At 44.0% G+C, this 18,890-nt stretch overlaps 1 protein-coding gene across 4 annotated transcripts; it reads right to left on the bottom strand.

The window, feature by feature from the left end:
* Nucleotides 1-1,834: 1,834 nt before the first annotated feature.
* POPDC3 (popeye domain containing 3) lies at nucleotides 1,835-16,718 on the bottom strand. 4 transcript variants are annotated; one of them, XM_064412817.1, is made up of 4 exons: nucleotides 16,393-16,718; nucleotides 5,772-6,506; nucleotides 3,952-4,060; nucleotides 1,835-3,124 (listed from the first exon to the last, which is right to left on the bottom strand). In XM_064412817.1, the coding sequence occupies exons 2-4, from the start codon at nucleotides 6,260-6,262 to the stop codon at nucleotides 2,798-2,800; spliced, it is 927 nt and encodes a 308-aa protein (XP_064268887.1). In that variant the 5' UTR covers nucleotides 6,263-6,506; nucleotides 16,393-16,718; the 3' UTR covers nucleotides 1,835-2,797. The 4 variants fall into 4 exon arrangements, with proteins under 4 accessions (XP_064268887.1, XP_064268884.1, XP_064268885.1 ...); XM_064412814.1 differs by having other exon boundaries at nucleotides 5,772-6,511; XM_064412815.1 differs by lacking the exon at nucleotides 16,393-16,718 and adding an exon at nucleotides 15,817-15,998 and having other exon boundaries at nucleotides 5,772-6,511.
* Nucleotides 16,719-18,890: the final 2,172 nt, after the last annotated feature.

Genomic DNA, 18,890 nt, shown 5'->3' on the forward strand with positions numbered 1-18,890 from the left:
ATATTAATGAATTTAAAGCCATTACTCCCTGTCCAATCACAATAGCTCTGCTATAAAAAGTCTATCCTCATCTTCCTTGCAGGCCCTTTAAGTACTGAAAGGCTGCAATATAATGTCACCTGGAGCCTTCTCTTCTCCAGGCTGAGCAACACCAACTCTCTAACACCTGGGTGTTTATGATCTCACAAAACTTGTCTAATTTTGCTGTCATCATTCTGAATATATCTTCATTTAGGTATTTTATATAGCCCTCCCAAAACACTGGTTTATGAGTCACATTCCAGAGTGTATTTCACTGTATGTTTTAAAAGTACTGTCCAGATTAAAATAAAAACACAGGTAGAGCAAACTTCTGTCTTGCTTCCAGCCCTTTTGTGTGTACTTATATTATTGGAGACATCTATTTTACAGCTGAATTTTACAGCTGAAATGTTCCGCTAGTCATGTCTCAAACAGATGCTGGAAAGCTAGAAACAATTTTTTAAAAATGACTCAAAGCCCAGAAAGCACAGTAGCAACACCTAAACAAGATTAGCTAAGAGTATGTTCAGATATTGACTCAGACATGTCCTGGTAGAGATTTCTGACAGTAACCAATTTCAGGAGAGAAAAGCATCACAGAGGATTGTGTTTGGGAAGTGTGTGACAGAAACTAAGGCATGTAACAGTCACAAAAAAAGAAAAAAAAATTATCAGAGTATGGCATGAAGCACCCATCATTTCCCAGTACCTTTCTAAGCAGTATGCTACAATTTAAATAGAATATATAAGCTTGATGTAGAAATTGGGTGAGTAAAACTCCTTGGTCTTATTTTAAGGTGAAGATGATCAAGCTAAGTAACTTCAGCAAGGTCAGAATTTAGTAAAGACAAGTTCTCGAATAAATAGGCCAAACCCAAATATTCAAGAAAACCAAGGAGAACATTAATAAATTATTTCTATTACACCCAAGTCTAGAATAAGATCTCTTTTATGCATTTTAAATATTTTTATGTTTGTAGACTGTTACACAAATGTGCATCCTTATAACATGCTGCCAGCCACTGGCACTTTGTGCCTTCATCTGAACAGGTCATTAAAAGCCATCAGTGAACTGTTTGCATTTTTTCCAATTCTCTTTTGGCCAAGACAAAGTAGCTCTGTGACTCAGGGACTTCATGCATTAAACAGTACATACAGAATACATTGCTTGGAAGGGTTATGAGAATGATTTGGGGATTATCACATTGCATGCTGGGCTATTTATGTTTTGCTGTTTTTCCTCTCTGAGGAAGCAACATAAAGCTAAAAGCAAAACTTGTACAATCTTATCTGCTCTGCACTAAATGTCCTTCAAACAGGTAGCGTTTCACAACACTCCTAATAGCTTTTTTATACATTTTATACATGATTATCCTTCAAGTGTAAGATTTTATCATCATTTTAAGTCCTCCAGAAACAACTCGCAGGATCTAAACTTATATGTATACCCACACAGAGAAGCACACAGGGGTCGTCCTACCAAACAAGCCAGCAATTTTAAAATATTAAAAATATTATCTACTTCCAGACATATCAAGCAGCAATCCATTCTCATAAAATAGTAATGCTTCTTACTTTTTGATTACTGGCAGGCATCAGGCAGAGCAGCAGGAAGGTGAGTTAGCAAGGACATTTGGACACTTCTCTTCAAAGGCACAGTGACCCCCAGGGTCGAAACCAACTCCCTCCTACTGAAGTGCAATATGAGGCTCCCTTATGTCATAAAACACCACAGAATTAGGGAGAGAATATATTTTGAATCAAGAATTTCATAGGCACGGAAAAGTGACTCTGGAAGCTAAACAAGAATGTGTCAGTTAAAAATTGTATTTATTGCTGCAGCTGTTTCAGTCTCTTCCTGACAAACATAGCTAAAAGGAATATTATACATCAAACTCCAATGGTTTGGCAGTAGATTGATTAACATTATTTATTGTACATGTCATGAAGGGCGCTGACACTGCAGAAGCCCAGGTCCTATAGCATCACATTCTATCAGAAATGCTACACAACCATTTCCCTAAGCTGTATTTGCAGCAGTTATATTATTGCAGCTCTTTTATTTTTCTAATGCCAGAAATTACACTTATGTTTGTTTTCACGTAATACCTCATAAGGACAGTCGGAGAGAAACCAATTAGTCATGGGACAGAATTTTTTGGGTTTTTTTGTTTGGGTTTTTAACAATGTTGTGCATTTCAAAATTTTTCATTTCTTTAAGAAACAAACCCAATGCAACCGTTCCTTAGTCTTTTTTCTGCAACATTAATCATGTAAATTGAGAGAATGTCCACATGGCATAAAAAAGAACATTATAAGCCAGTTGCTATATTCTGAAGACAACTTAGTTCTTTTCATTGACTATTCCGACTGTACTTCATTTTGACAAAATTTTTTTGAGGAAAATATAATTACAATTACCATGGGCTTTGCTTTAAAAAAAAAACAACAACAACAAAACAAAAAAAACAATACGCCACCACAGAGGCCACCACAATTGCAATAAGACCTCATACTGTTATGGTTTGTTCTCCAAAACAAAAGAGATGAAGATCAACAGGAGTATGAACAGAAAGTAAACATATTGCACAGACAGTCACAATGCAGAAGCCAACCTGCTGGCTTGAGACAGAGAATCCAACCTACTCCAGTTAACATAAATGGCACTTGTCAGTCAAATTTGGCTTCATCTGCTTTTGTCTCTCTGCTCTTCTGCCCTGCCACCTTCCACTTCCCTCCACGGCTTGGAGGAATGGCTGCAGCAGAGCTTTCCTGGCTAGGAGGGTGCGAGGAAGGCGCCGCAGTTGACCGGGGCGGGCGTGCGGCGCGGCGAGGCGCGCTGCAGCTGGCGGGAGCGCGGCGAGGCCTGCACGGGAGGGCTCTCGGGCAGCGCGACGTGGTAGAAGTTGGGCAGGCGGATGTCGTACCTGAAGCCCTGGCCCACGTGCACCCTGTCGTTCAGGGCGTACAGTTTCTCGGCGATGTCGCTCCCAATGAGAATGGAGAAGAGGCGGGAGATGAAGCGGTGCTTAGCGAACAGCAGGTAGAGCTTTTTTCTCCTCCAGGCCACGTACCGACAGTCTGTCTCTGCTGTGAGTGTCACCTAGAGCAGAGAGAATTGGGCAGCCGGGTGAAAAGGTGGTGCCGCACCCCCCTCTCCCAGCAGAACCTGCCTACTGCAATCAGAGCCTTTTAACCAAGCCAGAGAGCTCTGGCAGGTTACTGAATGCAAAAGACAAATGAGAAAGGTGACTGGATAGGGACTAAGTGATCACATCTAGTTAACCTCAGTGACAATATGCCTGGGCCCATATGGCATGCCTTGTTCAGTGCCACATGGATGCCCTGGTTCAGCCCTGCATTCCCTGCTCTTGGCAGCCTCAGCTGAAAAGGCAGGTCTAAAGAAAGCTCTCAACAAATGCCATTTGTCCTCGTGACAGCAGACATCAGATCCAACACAGGCAGGACCCAGCGTGTCAGCCAAGTGACAGCAGCCGCAGCTGACACCGTGTCCCATGCTGTAACCCGTGCCAAGCTGTGTCCCAGGCACGTCTTCCCCTGGCTCATCTCCCATTGGGAAACCTCTTCAGCACCAGCTTCTTCCCACCCCGAGGAAACCCGGCTTCTCAGGGCTGAATATCAGCGCAGCCAGAGAATGCAAACAGAGCCTACCTCAGCTTTAAGAAAAGCCCTGTTTGTTGTAACAAGACACAAACAGCAAAACCAGTCCAATGGATAAAGAGGACTTCCCAAACTAATGGGATGCCACTTGTTTGCATAGTATCACAAACAAAACCCACAACTGAATAAATTTATTTCTAAATCAAAAATCAAACAGTGCTTGAACAATTTCCTCTAGCACTAACAAAAAAAAAAAAAAAAAAAAAGAAAAAAGAAAAAAAAAAAGAAACCCCTTAACTTTTCTTTTACCTGAAAAATTCCCTCTTCTGTGGGCCTCAGTGAATCCCATTCAGGAGAGTCCAGAAATTGAAGAGGAAAAATATAATGCAGAAACTCCCCATCAACTGTCACTCTGATCCTACCAAGATAAGATGTGTTAATGTGTTAGCACTACCTGTACACCAGCAATGACCACAAGAATGTGCTATTTCTACTGTCTGAGGAATTTAAATATAGCTTTGAAAGCATGAAAAAGCAATCAATGGCCAATTATAATTATCCTAATTATATTTTTGAACCCAACTTGCTCAGGCCAGTTGAAAGAGAATACAAGACAATCATGCAACAGAAATGGAAATCTTTCCAGGCCTTACTCAGACCACATTATCCTCTCTGAGGTAGGTCTCTGCAGTGATGCACAAGCTTTGCCATTAAAATGCCATCGTGCACTGGAGAGGTGAAAGACCAATGCCCATAACAGCATTTACCTGCTTCTCCTGAAAACCATGGGATTTACTTCTGGTTTTGGCAAATACTAATTTTAGAGAGAACAAAATGGAAAAACTGAGAGTGGGAAGCAGGAGTGCCCCATGGCATGTGTTAGGTAGACCTCTCTCCATGTTTAACAGGAATTACATAGCCACAGGACTATGTCTGCAGCCAGAAGAACAGCCTGGCATAACAGGATCTCTGTGTAAATGCTGTGGCCTTCTGAAGATGCCAAAGAAAAACTTCCTTGCTACTTTTTAAATAACATATAAATCTGAAGGCACAAAAGCAGCCCTGTACCACCATGGTGAAGGGCAGCAGGAACTCTGGGTGATCACTAACTGGCTGGGCATGTAGAAGGATGGATACCTCTCCTTTGGTAAGCAATTTCCAGGAGGTACTTCCTAGAGAGCTCCAAGAACTCTGTGAACCAGGGTGTCACTAAGGAAAACTGCCCACAATTCATATTGTTCATTGCAGGTAGTCCTAAATCAGCTGAGTGTCAAGCTGCCTACAGGTTCCATCTATCCATGCAGCAAAAAGCACCCACCAAGTGTCCCATCTCCTCTGGGTGTCCAACCAACTCTCGTGGTGGTCTGGGGCTGCGCCCTGCTTTGCATACAGTAAAAAGCTAGTGTTTCCCTCCAGGAAAGCATCAGCAAGGCTGCCAGAAGGCTCTCCTGGAAGCGGGGAGTACAAGCAGGTGGATTTACTGCCTCAGGGTCTAACACAAGGCCACAGTATACAGTAACTGTAGACCCAGGTCTGCAAGTCTTGATAAGGCTCAGCTACATCCTCTCGTAATGAAAAGGCCTTTTAAGTATTTTTCCCTTCCTTATCTATATCCTTCTCCCACCCCCTTGAAAGCAACCGAGTACAATCTGTATCACAGTCAAGATCTCTATTAAACAGAGTTTATCTCAGTATGTTCAGTTTTGTAACTAACTTTTTGTCCCATTTCAGATGATGCCAGTAAAGAAAAATAGGACATATGCTGTGCTCATCAGCTAGGCAGTAGATAGACAGCAAGCCATAACCTGAACACTGAAATTCCACATTTATTCCCTTTATCTGCCTAACCTGTTAAATGATATGATATAGCAGCCTGGAAAAGAATTATTTCAATTTTTTTCTTTATGCTATTTCAGATTCTGTGCTTAGCGTTTTTATGCTAGCACTATCCTAGACAAGTGTATTTAACCTATTAATATTTATATTCCTTCCATTAATATTTTATCTATTGTTCTGGAAAATAAACATACAATACACAAACCAGGCTTTTTTCCTTTTTTTTCTTTCATTTTCAATAAGGAGAGGAAAATAAAGATATTTGCAGAAAACCTGAACAAAGCAATACCAACCTGCCTGACACAAGCAAGGACAGTTTGTCAATAGGTGTTTTGCCCTGCATGGCATAACAATGTTCCTTCTCCAGGGTAATCACTTCTGCATCGCAGCACAAGACAATCTTCCTGTACACAGTCAAGGAAATTCCCAGAGGCTGGAAGAGAGCACTGTAGAGTTCCTGGAATTCCCTGTCAAAGGCAACGCTCCGGACTTGGTAGGTAACGTAAACGAACTGGACGAAGCATATAGCAAACAGTACAAAATTCCAGGAGAATATATCAGCAGCACACACATCCAGCCAAGCCCAAACAGAAGAGCAGAGAAATCCCAGTCCAAGCAAGCTGAAGACGTAGAGGAGCCCAAAGAATCCACTTCCACCCATGAAGCCCACGACAAAGAAAATACTGGCGAGGTGGTAGATAGATCCCTCTGCTTGTTGCTTCCAGGTGGTACACGTAGGATGTGCATATATCAAACTTTCCCAAAAACTTGCATTTTCTCCCATGGCTGGAATAATTTTTTGATTCAGCTGAATCTTGAAAATTTTTATTTATGAGATGCAACTAGTTTTGGTTTTCCTTTGGTTTTCCATTCTTGCAAACTGTGTTCAGTGATCACATAACATCAGGGTCTCTCGGTAGTAAAGCTGCATTTAGGATTTCCAGCAACTAAGCAGCTAATGTTCTCAGTCCTGTTTCTCATCAGTTCATGCATTGTTTTGACTTTGGTCATGTCATCTGCAGCTTCATCTGATCTGGACAAGTGAAGAAGAGATGAATTACTTGTAAAATTATTTTCATCAATTAAATTTTATCAAAGTTTATTTCCTAAAACTACAGACTGCATTACGATCCAATTACCCTTGAAGCTCTGTGATTCCAGGATCAAACTTTAATATTAATTCAGCTGAATATCCTGTTTTCTGTATCTGTGATCTGAGTAGCAACCATTGAACTGCTACTGAATCCATGTAAAGCTGTGTGTTGCACTCACAACATCCTGTGACAAGCCTTTGTACAGCCTCGCTGCTGACAAGATCGTTGGATTTGTTGATCCAGACCCTCCTCCCTAAGAGCATTTTTTAATGTCCTACCCAGCACACGAAGAGGCAGTGAACTCTTCTTCCTTGTTCACCTCCTCCATCTCTCTTTGGATTTCGGTTAAATCATTCTCATTTATGGGTTGAGCAAAGCTCAACCCCTCTCTGTTCCTGGGGACAACAAACTCCATCCCCAAACACCACAACAAGGGAAACCCAAGTGTCACAGGGGATGGTCTTTTCTACTCCAAGGACAACAGGCAAAAACCCCCATCATATATAGGGAAGGCTACAAAGCTTAAAGGCATTTGATACAGATTATGTTATTAGAACATGAAGTAAGTAGTCCTGCGAAATACGACTCAGGGGACAATTTGACAACATTCAAAGTTCTACATCACAGAATGTCATGCCATGGACCACATAATTTTATTGTTCAACACTTCAAAATGTGAAACATGCTATTAATTTTCATTTGGTGATGTATTCCTCAGAGTTTTCAAAGGAAAACACAGAACTAAGAAGTATGAAAGAAACTCCAAAATAAATCTAAAAACAAAAAATCAAAACCAGCTTTCCATATCTGGCTTTTAAAATAAAAACACATACTTCAATGTGAGATTATACACAGTAGAAATTGCAAAGCCTGAATATATTAATGGTGTAATCAGTATTGAAACCTTCCAAAGCCTTACTGTCTGGTTCTTTTCCTGGTAGAACAGCAAGGAAACTAAGAACTATCTTGTTATCAAAATTATCAGATTCTCTAGAATATCAAAGTAGTTTGGTTTTTTTTCCCCTCACAAGAGCCACAGAAGTCAATACTTTAAAAGCACTGCTGTTGCAGTGAAGCACCCAACATCATTCATCAGGGCTTTCAGTGGTGTTTCTTTTACAGTGACAGGTCTAAGAAATTAATAAAGAAAATTTGTATTGTATTTCCTAACCACCACAGCATTACTTCTTTTAAGTTTATTCAAACCCCAACATTAATTCTATGATTGAATAACACTGCTGTCAAATAAAGACATAAAGTCCCACACAACTGAGCAGCAGAGCTCAGAAGAACAAGTTAGGAGGAAACTCTCCCTCTCTGGGAGTGGTGATAGGAAAGTCACTGGCCCATAAAAATACCACAGCTAAAGAGCACAGAATCTCTCCAAATTACAATGCTCAAAATCCTCCTGCAGTGTAAGAACCAGCATTACAAGAATAATGTAGTTTACAACTAAAACCTTTGTGGTTTGTTTCTTTATCCAAATACTCTCCTCTGGTACAGGATCCGCTCAGATGTAGGATTTATCCCTTGGAGACTGGGAGATGGAAGCTGCATCAGATAGAAAGAAGTTACCTAGGTATGGTAAGGTCATGAGGAATTTTAGGTGGTGCTTCTGTGATCAAGAGGTAAGATTTTTGAATCAAAAGAAAATAAAACTGGAACATGCAGTTTCCAGACCTTGTGTTCTGAATCCAGTCAGTATTTCCATCACACAGTCAGAAATCAGTGGCAGAAGTTTTTTGTTTGACTGATTGTTTGTTTAAAACAGAATCACTGATAACAGTGATTTTGGATTATTGTTAATACTTCTACTCTTCTGCCAACATTTTGCTCTAAGCAGTCTTACTGAAGACCCTAATTTCTAAAAGAAAACAATAAAAATCAGTGTTTTGAAGGGAATCATGACTGAGGAGATACACTGGAAACTGTATGCATGCCACAAACAAAACCATAGTGGAGCAGCAATTTGTTTTACATTACCAACATCTTTTCATCATGCAATGTCACATATTACAATAATTTGACACAACATAATAGTAATTTCACAGAATGTATGCACAATTTTTAATTCACATATTGCTTTCTCAGTCTGCCCACACTACAGCTCATAGCATTTCTGTAAAGCATTCATTCATGACAAGATGGGCCAAAATAATTTGGAAAGAGCAGCGTACCACTAGAACATGGATATAGGCTCATCATACACAAAAACAAAGTCCTGAGAAAACTGTTCTGCATTTGTAACTGCTCATTTTCAGAATGGGACCTGTCTTCCAAAACCACTGTGTGGAAAATTCCCACTTATTCCATTAGTTTTACATAATGAGAACTTCTACTGTGCTGCAGCATCTCCCAGACTGGAGAGGGCCTCTCTCCTTCCAGGCAAGAGGAAGGGCAAAGGAGGGAGGCCAGTGCTAGTCCAAAGCACAGCCTTACCAACACAACACTCTCCTGAGCTACACAAGGTGTGCAGGAAAAACCAAAGCCCCTGGAAATACTGACAAAACCCACTCCTAAATGGGAACCATTCCTCAGAGCTATGGTGAACAGCAGGCATGCTTGCTACCAGCGAACTGCAGGCAGAAAGAGAGGATGCAGTTCTTCTCAAATAAGAAATTATTCTAATGTTTGGGAGCTGAAAATCATTGGCAGTTGTAAATAGAGCAGAGGCAATAATAGGTACAGGCCAAAGTATAGTAAAATTTCCAGTTTTGAAGGGTATTTAGTGCTAGATGAGGCCTTTCACATTTTTCTTTATAGACTCTGCAAGTCCAAAATTTAAACTCTAATTAAACCATTCACCTATTGCAAGTGAGGTTGTGGGGGAGAAAAATCCCCCAAAAAAAAAAAAAACCAGCAGCTGTGATACCAACTGAGTCATCCTCCACAGCAGACAACATTACCATTTGTAAGCACCTGGAGGGGACAACATCCTGTCACTGAGGTGCTTTGGCCTTCTGCTTTGTTTGATGTCCTGTTTCGACTGCCCTGGCTGGGGAGAACAGCTATTGCTACAAGTTCATCTGCTGGTGATGATCCAGCAAGCAGGAAAGTGGATTTAATATATGTGCCTTGGCTGATAAAGCTGAAGAACTGTGTCTTCCCAAGCAAACATTGAGCACTTTCCACTCCATCCCCTGCCCATGGAGAAGGATCACCATGCATGGCACACTCCTGCCATAACCAGAATGACACACACTGACATCTGTAGGCTGCCAAAACCCCAGCTGCATGCAAGATGAGTCCTCCCAGCTCAGGAAGGAGATGTGCCCTGCCAGCACAGCCTGAATTACTGACATGCTTCAGAGTGTCTTGCCCCACCACACATCCCACCTTCCCCAGCAGGAGCAGATGAAGTGATGCGAAAAATCAGCACAGGCTAGAGAAGTGAGCAATACACAGTGGCATGGACTTCTTTAAAATAAGCAGCAGTGCTGACAGGACTAAGTTGCCATCAGAAAGTGATGAAATCACAGAGTTTGCAGGAGTTTCAAAGCAGAAAATGAAGTATTTCACTTATATGCTACCAAAGAAATACCTGCTGGCAACTTAAAATTTCATATAAACAGTACACTGAACCAGTCAAAACAGAAAGAATTTGCATTGTACAAATGCACATTACAACCTTCCCCCTCCTCAAATGGGTGCTTCCCCCCTACACTGCAGTATTCACACAAAGAATTACCTATTATGTACCTTTTTAATTTGCTCAAGAACCATGTACTTTATCCCATTTTTGTCACTGATGATTCAAATTCAACTCTGAGAAGCTCTGAGTGTTAGTTACTGTGTCTGGATCACAACAATTCCTGCAAAAAAGAAACCCTAAAAGCCCTGAGGTCACCAGCAGTTCTCTCATTGGTCTTTTTTAATTAAGTCAAAAGTAAAGCTATTCAGAGCTTGAACAGTCCATTCTTCAGCTGCCTTATCCCAAGTGCTCCGAAAGAAAGCCCCCAGTACTTTGACAGTGCACATGTGGACAGCCTATAGAGCTGTACATGCTAATCATGTAACCAGCCTGGGTGAATTGTTTGCTACAGGTCTGGAAGCAAAGGAAAGGTTTTCCTTTACAGCATTTGCACTTCCTAGCACAAAATGAGATTATGATGGATTCAGCACACTACAGTGTGTATGTTTATATATGAGCTAGGAGTCACAGCCTGGCTCGACACTCCAGCAACTCCACCAGGAGCAAGGCAGTCCCTCCTGCCAGGGGGAGTCCTCCTGGCCTAGACACCCCCACTTCCAGAGGGATGAGCTCCAAGCAGCTCCTCTAGGCACACAAATTACATCTGGTCTAACATAATTTAGATTATAAAAAGAAACCACTCCTTAATTTCATTAAGTAGTTTCACATGCAATGTAAAGGCATATGTCAATTGAGATACCCCTTCCCTCCACTGCCCTACATCCCTGGAATCCCCTCTGTGGTCCCTACTGATACCTATGGCTCCGAATCCCTGTTTATGTGCATACTTTCCCCAAGCTACTTTCCTTCTGCAGGGGGGCTAGATACCCCAGGGACCAAGAGAACCAAACTCTTAATTGCAATGCAGCATCTAACTCGGGGCACAGAGGAGCTCTGCACCTACACAGAGCTGTGGCTACATGCCCCCAGGCAAGTATGGGCAAGTAAACTGCTGGAACCCAGGACAGTCCTCTGACTGCCCTGGATGACTCGAGACCCTGGCAAGGGGTTCAGAGACCTTGGAATGGAGTCAAAAACACCTGTGCCTTTGATTTTAGCCCATGGAAAAAACTACCAACTTTGTGGGAAGATTTACAAGCCACAAGAGTTTGAGTAGAATGATAGTTAATTTGTCACAGGGGGAAAAAAGTAGAATTTTGGGGGATTTAGAATGGGGGTTCAAGAGGCAAGATGGAAGAATTTGGGCATGTCCTGTCCTTTCTTCTCCTTCTTCTTGTACTCCATCTTCTGCTGTGATGGTGGCACTTCTTGATTGGTTTAGAATAGAGACAGACTGTCTAACACAGGTGATAGGTATTGGAAAATTATTGTAAATAAAGTAGACCTAGTTCTTAGTATAAAATGTTAACACCACCCCAAAGGCGGTCAGTGTGCCGCAATCTGACCTGCTGGACAGATCTCGGCTGGTCAGGGAAAGAATGTACTAGACAAGGAAAAATAAACACCCTTGTTAAGCAGAACCGACGAATCTCGATTTCTTCTTTGGTTGGGAGCTGGGAGAAAAAAGACTTTCTACTACCTCGGGGTCATCTCAACTTCAGAATCCCAACAGTAAACCAGCCATTTTCAGTGATCAACTGTTCCCGGGCCCACTTCAGGCTGGGAACATACATGCAGCAATAAGGACAGTAACCAACAACAAAAGTTACAGTACTTAAACTTTTTGAGACTATACCCTAGAGAAATCTGTAATTACAATACTGGAAAACACAAGGTTTCCCCAAAAAAATGCAGCCTGCAGGAAGGTGGAAGGAAGGTGAGGAAGAAAAGGACTACCTAATTTAAAAGACAATGGTATCAAGATAATCAGTCACTATAAAAGTCACTAGATATATTCAGATTTCAAAGACACACAAGCATATATAGCGAAGGTAATTAATTAGAAGGATGGCTTTAAATATTTCCTCTGCTAGGAATTAAAGAAGTTAAGATGTTATCTAGTCCCTAAAATAAATCTGGGTATACTATTACTAAAAAAAAAAATATTTACTACAATTTTATTTTTTATGCTACAGGAAATCACATTAGATGATTGCAACAATGTCTCCTGGACTTTTTTGTCTTGAGTTACTTGATGCAAAAAAGTTGTATACAGCTAGAAAGCTTTGGAGCTGGTCTTCTCGGAGAAATCCAGAAGCCTATCTGAGATACCAACTAAGATCTACTTTAGACAACAGAAAACACTGAAGACAGGTGTATCTCTGAAATTATTCCTCCTGTAGACATTATAGATGAAATTTTCATCTCTGTGGAGCCAGCATCTCTTCCTGTGAATGGTTTTCAAAGAAAGGGATGTGAATACTTTACCATGGAGCCTGTTTGCAACCCAAGCAACCAAGCCTCAGGATCCTACTTTCTGGGTGAGCAGAGTGAATTGGCACTCATGGCAGAGTGAAGAGGGACTGCAGTGCAGTTCTGTGTCCCTCCTGCACAACATCACAGCTGCAACAAGAAGGGCAGCAAGTGACCCACCCACACGAGTCAAAATGAGTCACTGGGAGCAGGCTCACGGGAGGAGAGGAGATGGATTAGCACTCCCCGGGCTTGAGGCAGGCATCCCGTGTCCCATTCATGCCTCATGGCTGCCTCACCCACCGGACCAGTGCTCTGAGCAGAGGCTGTCACATGGAAGGTAAAGTGTCTCAGGCCTTAGGAAGAGTCAGATCACACTCTTCCTAGTCCTGCCAGTACCTGCCTGGGCTGCAATTCCCAAACTGGACCCACCACACTGAGATCATCCATGTGATGTGATACCTCCCCAGACAGTAATCCTTCTGGGAATGCTCAGAGCTGCAAAACAGGCAGCTGGGACCTGTGCAGCCACCAGTGGTGCTTCACTGCCTTCAGGGCAGCTCTGAGACATGACCACCAGCCAGGCAGGACTTTCCAGGGCCAAAGCCCTGCTCTGGTCAGGCAGAACTTTGGCTACCATGCTTAAGGTTGTTCAACCAAGCAGCCCCTTCAGCCAGCTGCTGCCCAGCCCTGGGGATACCCCAATGCCACCTCTACATGGAGTCAACACTCCACACCAAGAAATCACCAAATGGCACCAGGCCAGCGACTGCTTGTCCTCCTCACCAAGCTGGGCCTGTCTCCCATGCCCCTGCTGCAGCAGATGCAGAGCTGCTGTCTCCAAAGCACAGCTCTTCAACAGGAGATGTTTCCTGAGACTTTCCACTCCTTGAGCTTGTTTGGGTGCAGCTGGGAAAGCCTGATTCTGCCTACAATTTGCTTGAATTCCTACTAATCTTTTTAGGAAGTGGAAAAAAGCTGGGCACAGGGAGGTCTTGCAAGAAGAAGAAACCCCACAATAATACAGAAAGAACAGTTTAAGGCTCATTAGGAGCACTGCATACAATGAAGCTGGTATTATTTAATCTTACCAGCTAACTATACACAACTTCCATTACTTCAACAATTCCTCATTTATCACTGTAAAATATACAATGCAACCCTCTGTGGTTGCAAAGCCAATGTTGAAGATGCTATTTTATTATCTAGACAGTAGCCGAAATGAAAAAAAACCCATATTTATTTCAATTTGAATCAGAATTAATGAACCATAAGTAGATGTGGTATTCCCACCAAACTAAGAAGTATAATCCCCTCTCTCACTTTTTAAAGTTGTTTTGCTTCTAGAAACATGAACATGGAATGGCAGTCAGACTATTTTTTGAGATCACCTCTACTTGAATAAATTTGAGCAAGGCTCTTGAATGGCATTAACAAAAAAAAAAAAAATTCAGGTTGTCTGTTTTCTTATGTTTTAGAATAAAACATGAAAGAAAGTACAAGTTCAAGCTTCTCTCCAGTTCAACTTTTAAATTAATAGTGGGGAAAGCAGCCACAAGGCACGTTTCACAAGTGCTTTAGAAGTGGGTTAATGAACTGCAGCTGAACTCTGCGGAATTCCGCTTAAACGAGTTTGTACAGTGCAGTAGTGCCTTTCAGTGGGAATGTATTCCCATGAAACCAACCACCTGACAGGAGCTTCATTTCCCAAAGAAGAGGCTTGGTTCACCACACCATACCTGCACGCACAGCTGGCTTATGGAGATGTGCCATGAGCCATGACTCCAAACACAGGCTGTGCCACCATCTGGAGACACTGACCAGAGCTCTTCTTGGAAAAGTAGGGGAACACGCTAAAAGGACAAAATAAAATCTCCTCTCTGAAGAACCCACACACTTAATAAAAAGATCAGACATAGCTTCAATTAATGCTTTTCTTGAATCCTTAATAAACTATCTGCTCTCAACTTGTGCCATAAGAGCTTTAAGATATCTGTGAAGGCAAAGTTTGTGTCAGGAAGCACAACTGACCACAGGTACCATCTTCTTCTGTTTCACTAGAGGACTTGCAATGTACTTACTCTTTTGCAGGAAAGGCATTTCTTTAAAACTTGACATTGTAAGCTACTTTATTATTTGGCACCACATGGAACTTTGTGGAAAGCCTGTACAGGGCCAATTCTGCAAAAGTGGAAACAATCCCTTGTTTTGCTGTGGTCAGTGAAGACATTTAAACTTGCATATGTAAAATCATATTCCCATTAAACAACAAATTTAGCAAGAAGCCCTAGTTCTGGAACCCGGGTTCCATCAATGACATCTCTGTAACACTATCAGGTAGCCTGTGATTCTGTGTTACAAGAGATTTGCTACATAAAATATTTGCCCATAAAGTGATTGACAGTCTAAAGGTACACAAAAATTTATAGAACAGATGAAGAAAATGTGACAAAATATTAGAGTTTGGAAGCATATGTTTGGCAAAAAGAATTTGTAGTTTGGGGAAGGGAAGTGCTTTGTGTCGTTCGTTCTATCTTCGGAAAGGAGCAACTGCAAATGCGATTTCAGGGTTCATCTGCTCTTACCATTAGTTGATGGAGAGGGAGAAGAATCAAATAACGCCAGCCTACGAGGCAAACCTCCAGCCGGAGGAAGAAATCCCCGGATCCCGAGGTGGATTTGTGACAAGTAGAGATACTCCCCGAGCCAGCTCTTCTGTCAATGAGCGGCAGCGCCCGGGCAGAACCAGAAACCCCGCTGTCCTAAGGTACAAACCCCAGCCTGAGACACCCAACGAAGGGTCCCACTTCAGACAGAGCCCGGCGAGGAGCAGCGCTGCGCAGCGTGTCGCGCTGCTCTCTCGAGGGGACACGGCAGAGCTCTCCAACTTCCAGGCGGGGCTGACTCGGGAGCTCCGGTTACCCCGCCGGGCACGCAGGGAGGGAGGGCTTCCCTCCCGGGACAGTGACCCCTCGTAACCCCGCTCAGGACGCCGCCGATACTCGTGCCGGGCAGCCCTCCCGGGGCCGCTCCCGCCGCCGCCCCTGCCCGGTGCGGCTGTCCCGGAGCGCGGCGCCCCCGGAGCCTCCGCTCCCCTCGCCCCGGGCCGGGCGGAGCGGGCGGCGCTCCGAGCGCTGCCGGGCTGGACAGCGCCGGCGGGGGGCGGGCGGAGGCAGCGCCGAGGCTTCTGCCCGCCCCGGCTCGGTGCGGCTCGGCCCCCGCCCTGCCCGCGCCCCTTACCTGCCCCGCGCTCCGGGAAAGTTTCCCGGCCGCCCGGACGGGACGGGTTCGGGCTGCCGCTCGTCGCCGCCGGCGGCCCCGCGTCCCGCGGCGGGCACGGAGCCGCGGCTGTGACTAAAATAGGCAGAGGAGCCGCGGGAGCTGCGGGCGGCGCCAGCGGGGCCGGCACCGAGCGGCCGCAGCGCGCAGGCGCCGCCGCCGGGCCCGGGGAGCGGGGCAGCCCCGGGAGAGCCCCGGGGAGCGGGGCCGGGCCGGGCCGGGCTGGGCCGGGCCGGGCTGGGCTGGGCTGGGGCAGCTGCGGCGGCGGGAGCAGCCTCAGTCCCGCAGAGCCCGGCCCCGCTCCCCGGGGCTCCCGCGCCGAAGCCGTCGGTCGGGGGTCGGGAGAGGCCGGGGCAGCCGGCGGCGGGGAGCCCTCAGGGACGGCGGAACCCTGAAGTTGGGCACCCTGAAACCCGCTGCGGGCGCAGCCCGGGTGCCGGGCTGGACGGGCAGGAAAAACCTGGAGCGTCTGGGGTTAAACTGTCTGCAACTTTGGTTTGGAATAAAGGAAATTACAATTCTCTTTCACCTACTCACCCCAGTACGGTGTTTCTGTAGAAGGCAGATGGACGCCTTCAGGGTCGCTTCCATCGCCAGGCTGGCGCACCCTTCCTGCCCGGGCTTCGGTTCGTTTCGGGGCAGCAAATGCCTGCCCAGGAGCACGGAGGTGTCAGTGCATGAGCCTCTCGGTGTGCCAGCTACGCACTTGTTCTGGTCACTACTTCGTGCCTCGGCGAGAGAGAGTTTATTGACGGGGGAGGAGGAGGAGGAGGCAGATTTACAAGTTGTTAAGACAGAAAAACACACAGCCTATTAAATGCGCAATTCCTGTTACTACAGAAGCTGTTTGTCAGTAACTGGAGCATAAGCAAGAACATGTTCTAAGCAGTGGAGAAGCCGCTGTGTGTGTGGCTCGCTCTGAGGTCCCACGGCAGGCTGGCACGCTGGTCCTGCAGCAGGGCAGGGCACCGGGGCACCTTCCCCACAAGTTAAAGGACACAGCAACCTGTCCTGCTCTAGGTGAAGGGATCTACACTTCTGAGAACTTGCTTTCCCAAAGGTTTTTGTGTTTTTATTTTCAAAGATTTTTTTTTTTAGCTCCATGTTTGCCAGGGAAGAAGATAAATACATTTTTGGAATAATTGATTCTCTTAAAACTTGAGAATGCAACGAGCCAGGGCACTTTAAGCTATCCTGGGTTACGTATATTCAAATCTTCATTATCTGATAGCAGTACTTTTTAAAAAATTTATTATTTTTGAGGGAAAATGTATTTTTATGTATCTATTAGAGTACGTATTAAGGTTCTTGTAGTTAATGAAGCTTTTAAAGGGGTTTGCAGTGTAGCTCCAATAATTACCTTCACAACTAGTTTAATTTTAGCAGTATAACTTCTATACTGGCAACACTGAGGCAATACTGATTCGTTTTTTCCCCCCTTTTTGTTCTTTATACTTGGGTGGAGTTGAAAGCACTTACTCAGATTTATACCCAGTTGTATTAGGCATAAATTTGATCATTATATTTACTTTTCACTGGAGTGATAACAAAGGGATGAGGAAATACATAATAAAAGAAGAATCCTAAAGTGTTTTATTCGATCTATGTATCTACTGAGATTACATTATTCCAATAAACCACTGTTACATCCATTAAATTATGTTCCCTCTAATTACCATAAAAGAAGCAAGGAAATACTGATGGCATATCTGTAAGGTACTTCTTGAGTTGTACTTAGTTGGAAGCAATGGCCATCATAATCCTCCACAGATATATAGATCACCAACAAGAACCACTATCATATTTTTGATTTTAAATCAATCAACTGCATGTCAATATTATCTAGTGCTGTAAGACTGAGACTACAAATGACCTTCTCAATCTAGCCTTGGAAATCAAACCTCGATGAGAGACCCAAGGCAATAATAAGATGGCAAAGCCACCATGTGGTACAAAGAGATTGCCTCTGCCCAGTGTGCTTTGAACCAAGCACTTGAGTCACCAGATTACACTGATATTTTTTAAATTTCTGGTTGTACTTATATAAAAAGTCTGTTTCTAAAATGTCAGATAATCTAGTAAGTGTAAAGCCAAATTATAACCAATATTATTCTTTGTAGCAATATGGCAAGATATAAAGGTCATACTTAAAAGTAGACTTACAAAGGAGCCTGTGGTAAGACTCAGAAATCCAATATTGGACTCGAGAAGCTGTGGGAGACTTTGTGGCCCTGGATCAAGAGAGAGGCTCAGCTGTGGCAAATGCTCTGCACAGAGGGTGGGAAGGCAGCTGGCCAAGGGGCCTCAAGGGCCAGCTGGGAGCGTGTAGCAGAAAGGGCAAGATTAGTTCCAGTTGTGCTGGACAGGAACCTGAACGCTTGCAGAGGCGTCTTTGGGCCAGTCCCACTGCTCAGCCACCAGACTGGGCATCGTGAGCTTCTGCCTGTGTGTAAAGAGCTCCCTCTTCTCACACCTGCTATTGGAGTTTTGGACCTTAGACACACCTAGACCTGGACACGATTCATCCTGTGGGAAGCCTATAAAACATGCAGAAAGCCTTGTTGTTTGTTGGCTTCTCCGCTGCCCTGTCTCCAGATGCCTCTTGTACTGTTGCTGCAGCCAAGGCAGGATTACCCAAGCAGGCATCCAAAAGTGCCCCCTAAGAGCTGGCGCCAGACCTTCCCTTGGGTGTGCTGGCAACTTCATCCAGGGAGAGGGGAAAGAAAGTTCAGTCTATGTTCACTGTCTACAAAACAGGCCCATCTATTTCCTCAGCAAGTGCTTAAGGAGGGTCTGACTTAGAGCATCAGATGGCTGCCTTCTGCATTATCTCTGAAGTAAAGTAATGGTGTTGCCTACATCATGCTGTCCTCCTAGAGGAGAAGTTATCAATAACTGTTTAATGGGAAGATTTTTTTCTATTTTCTTAGACTTTTTAAATGTTTAATACATCTCTACTGCATTTTTCTTTCCCTGCATTGTCCTTGGTCAATAAAAATAAGTTATGAAGCATGGGGACGTGGTAGCAGGTGGCA

This window comes from Passer domesticus, chromosome 3 (assembly GCF_036417665.1).
Source record: "Passer domesticus isolate bPasDom1 chromosome 3, bPasDom1.hap1, whole genome shotgun sequence".
Taxonomy (NCBI): Eukaryota; Metazoa; Chordata; class Aves; order Passeriformes; family Passeridae; genus Passer; species Passer domesticus.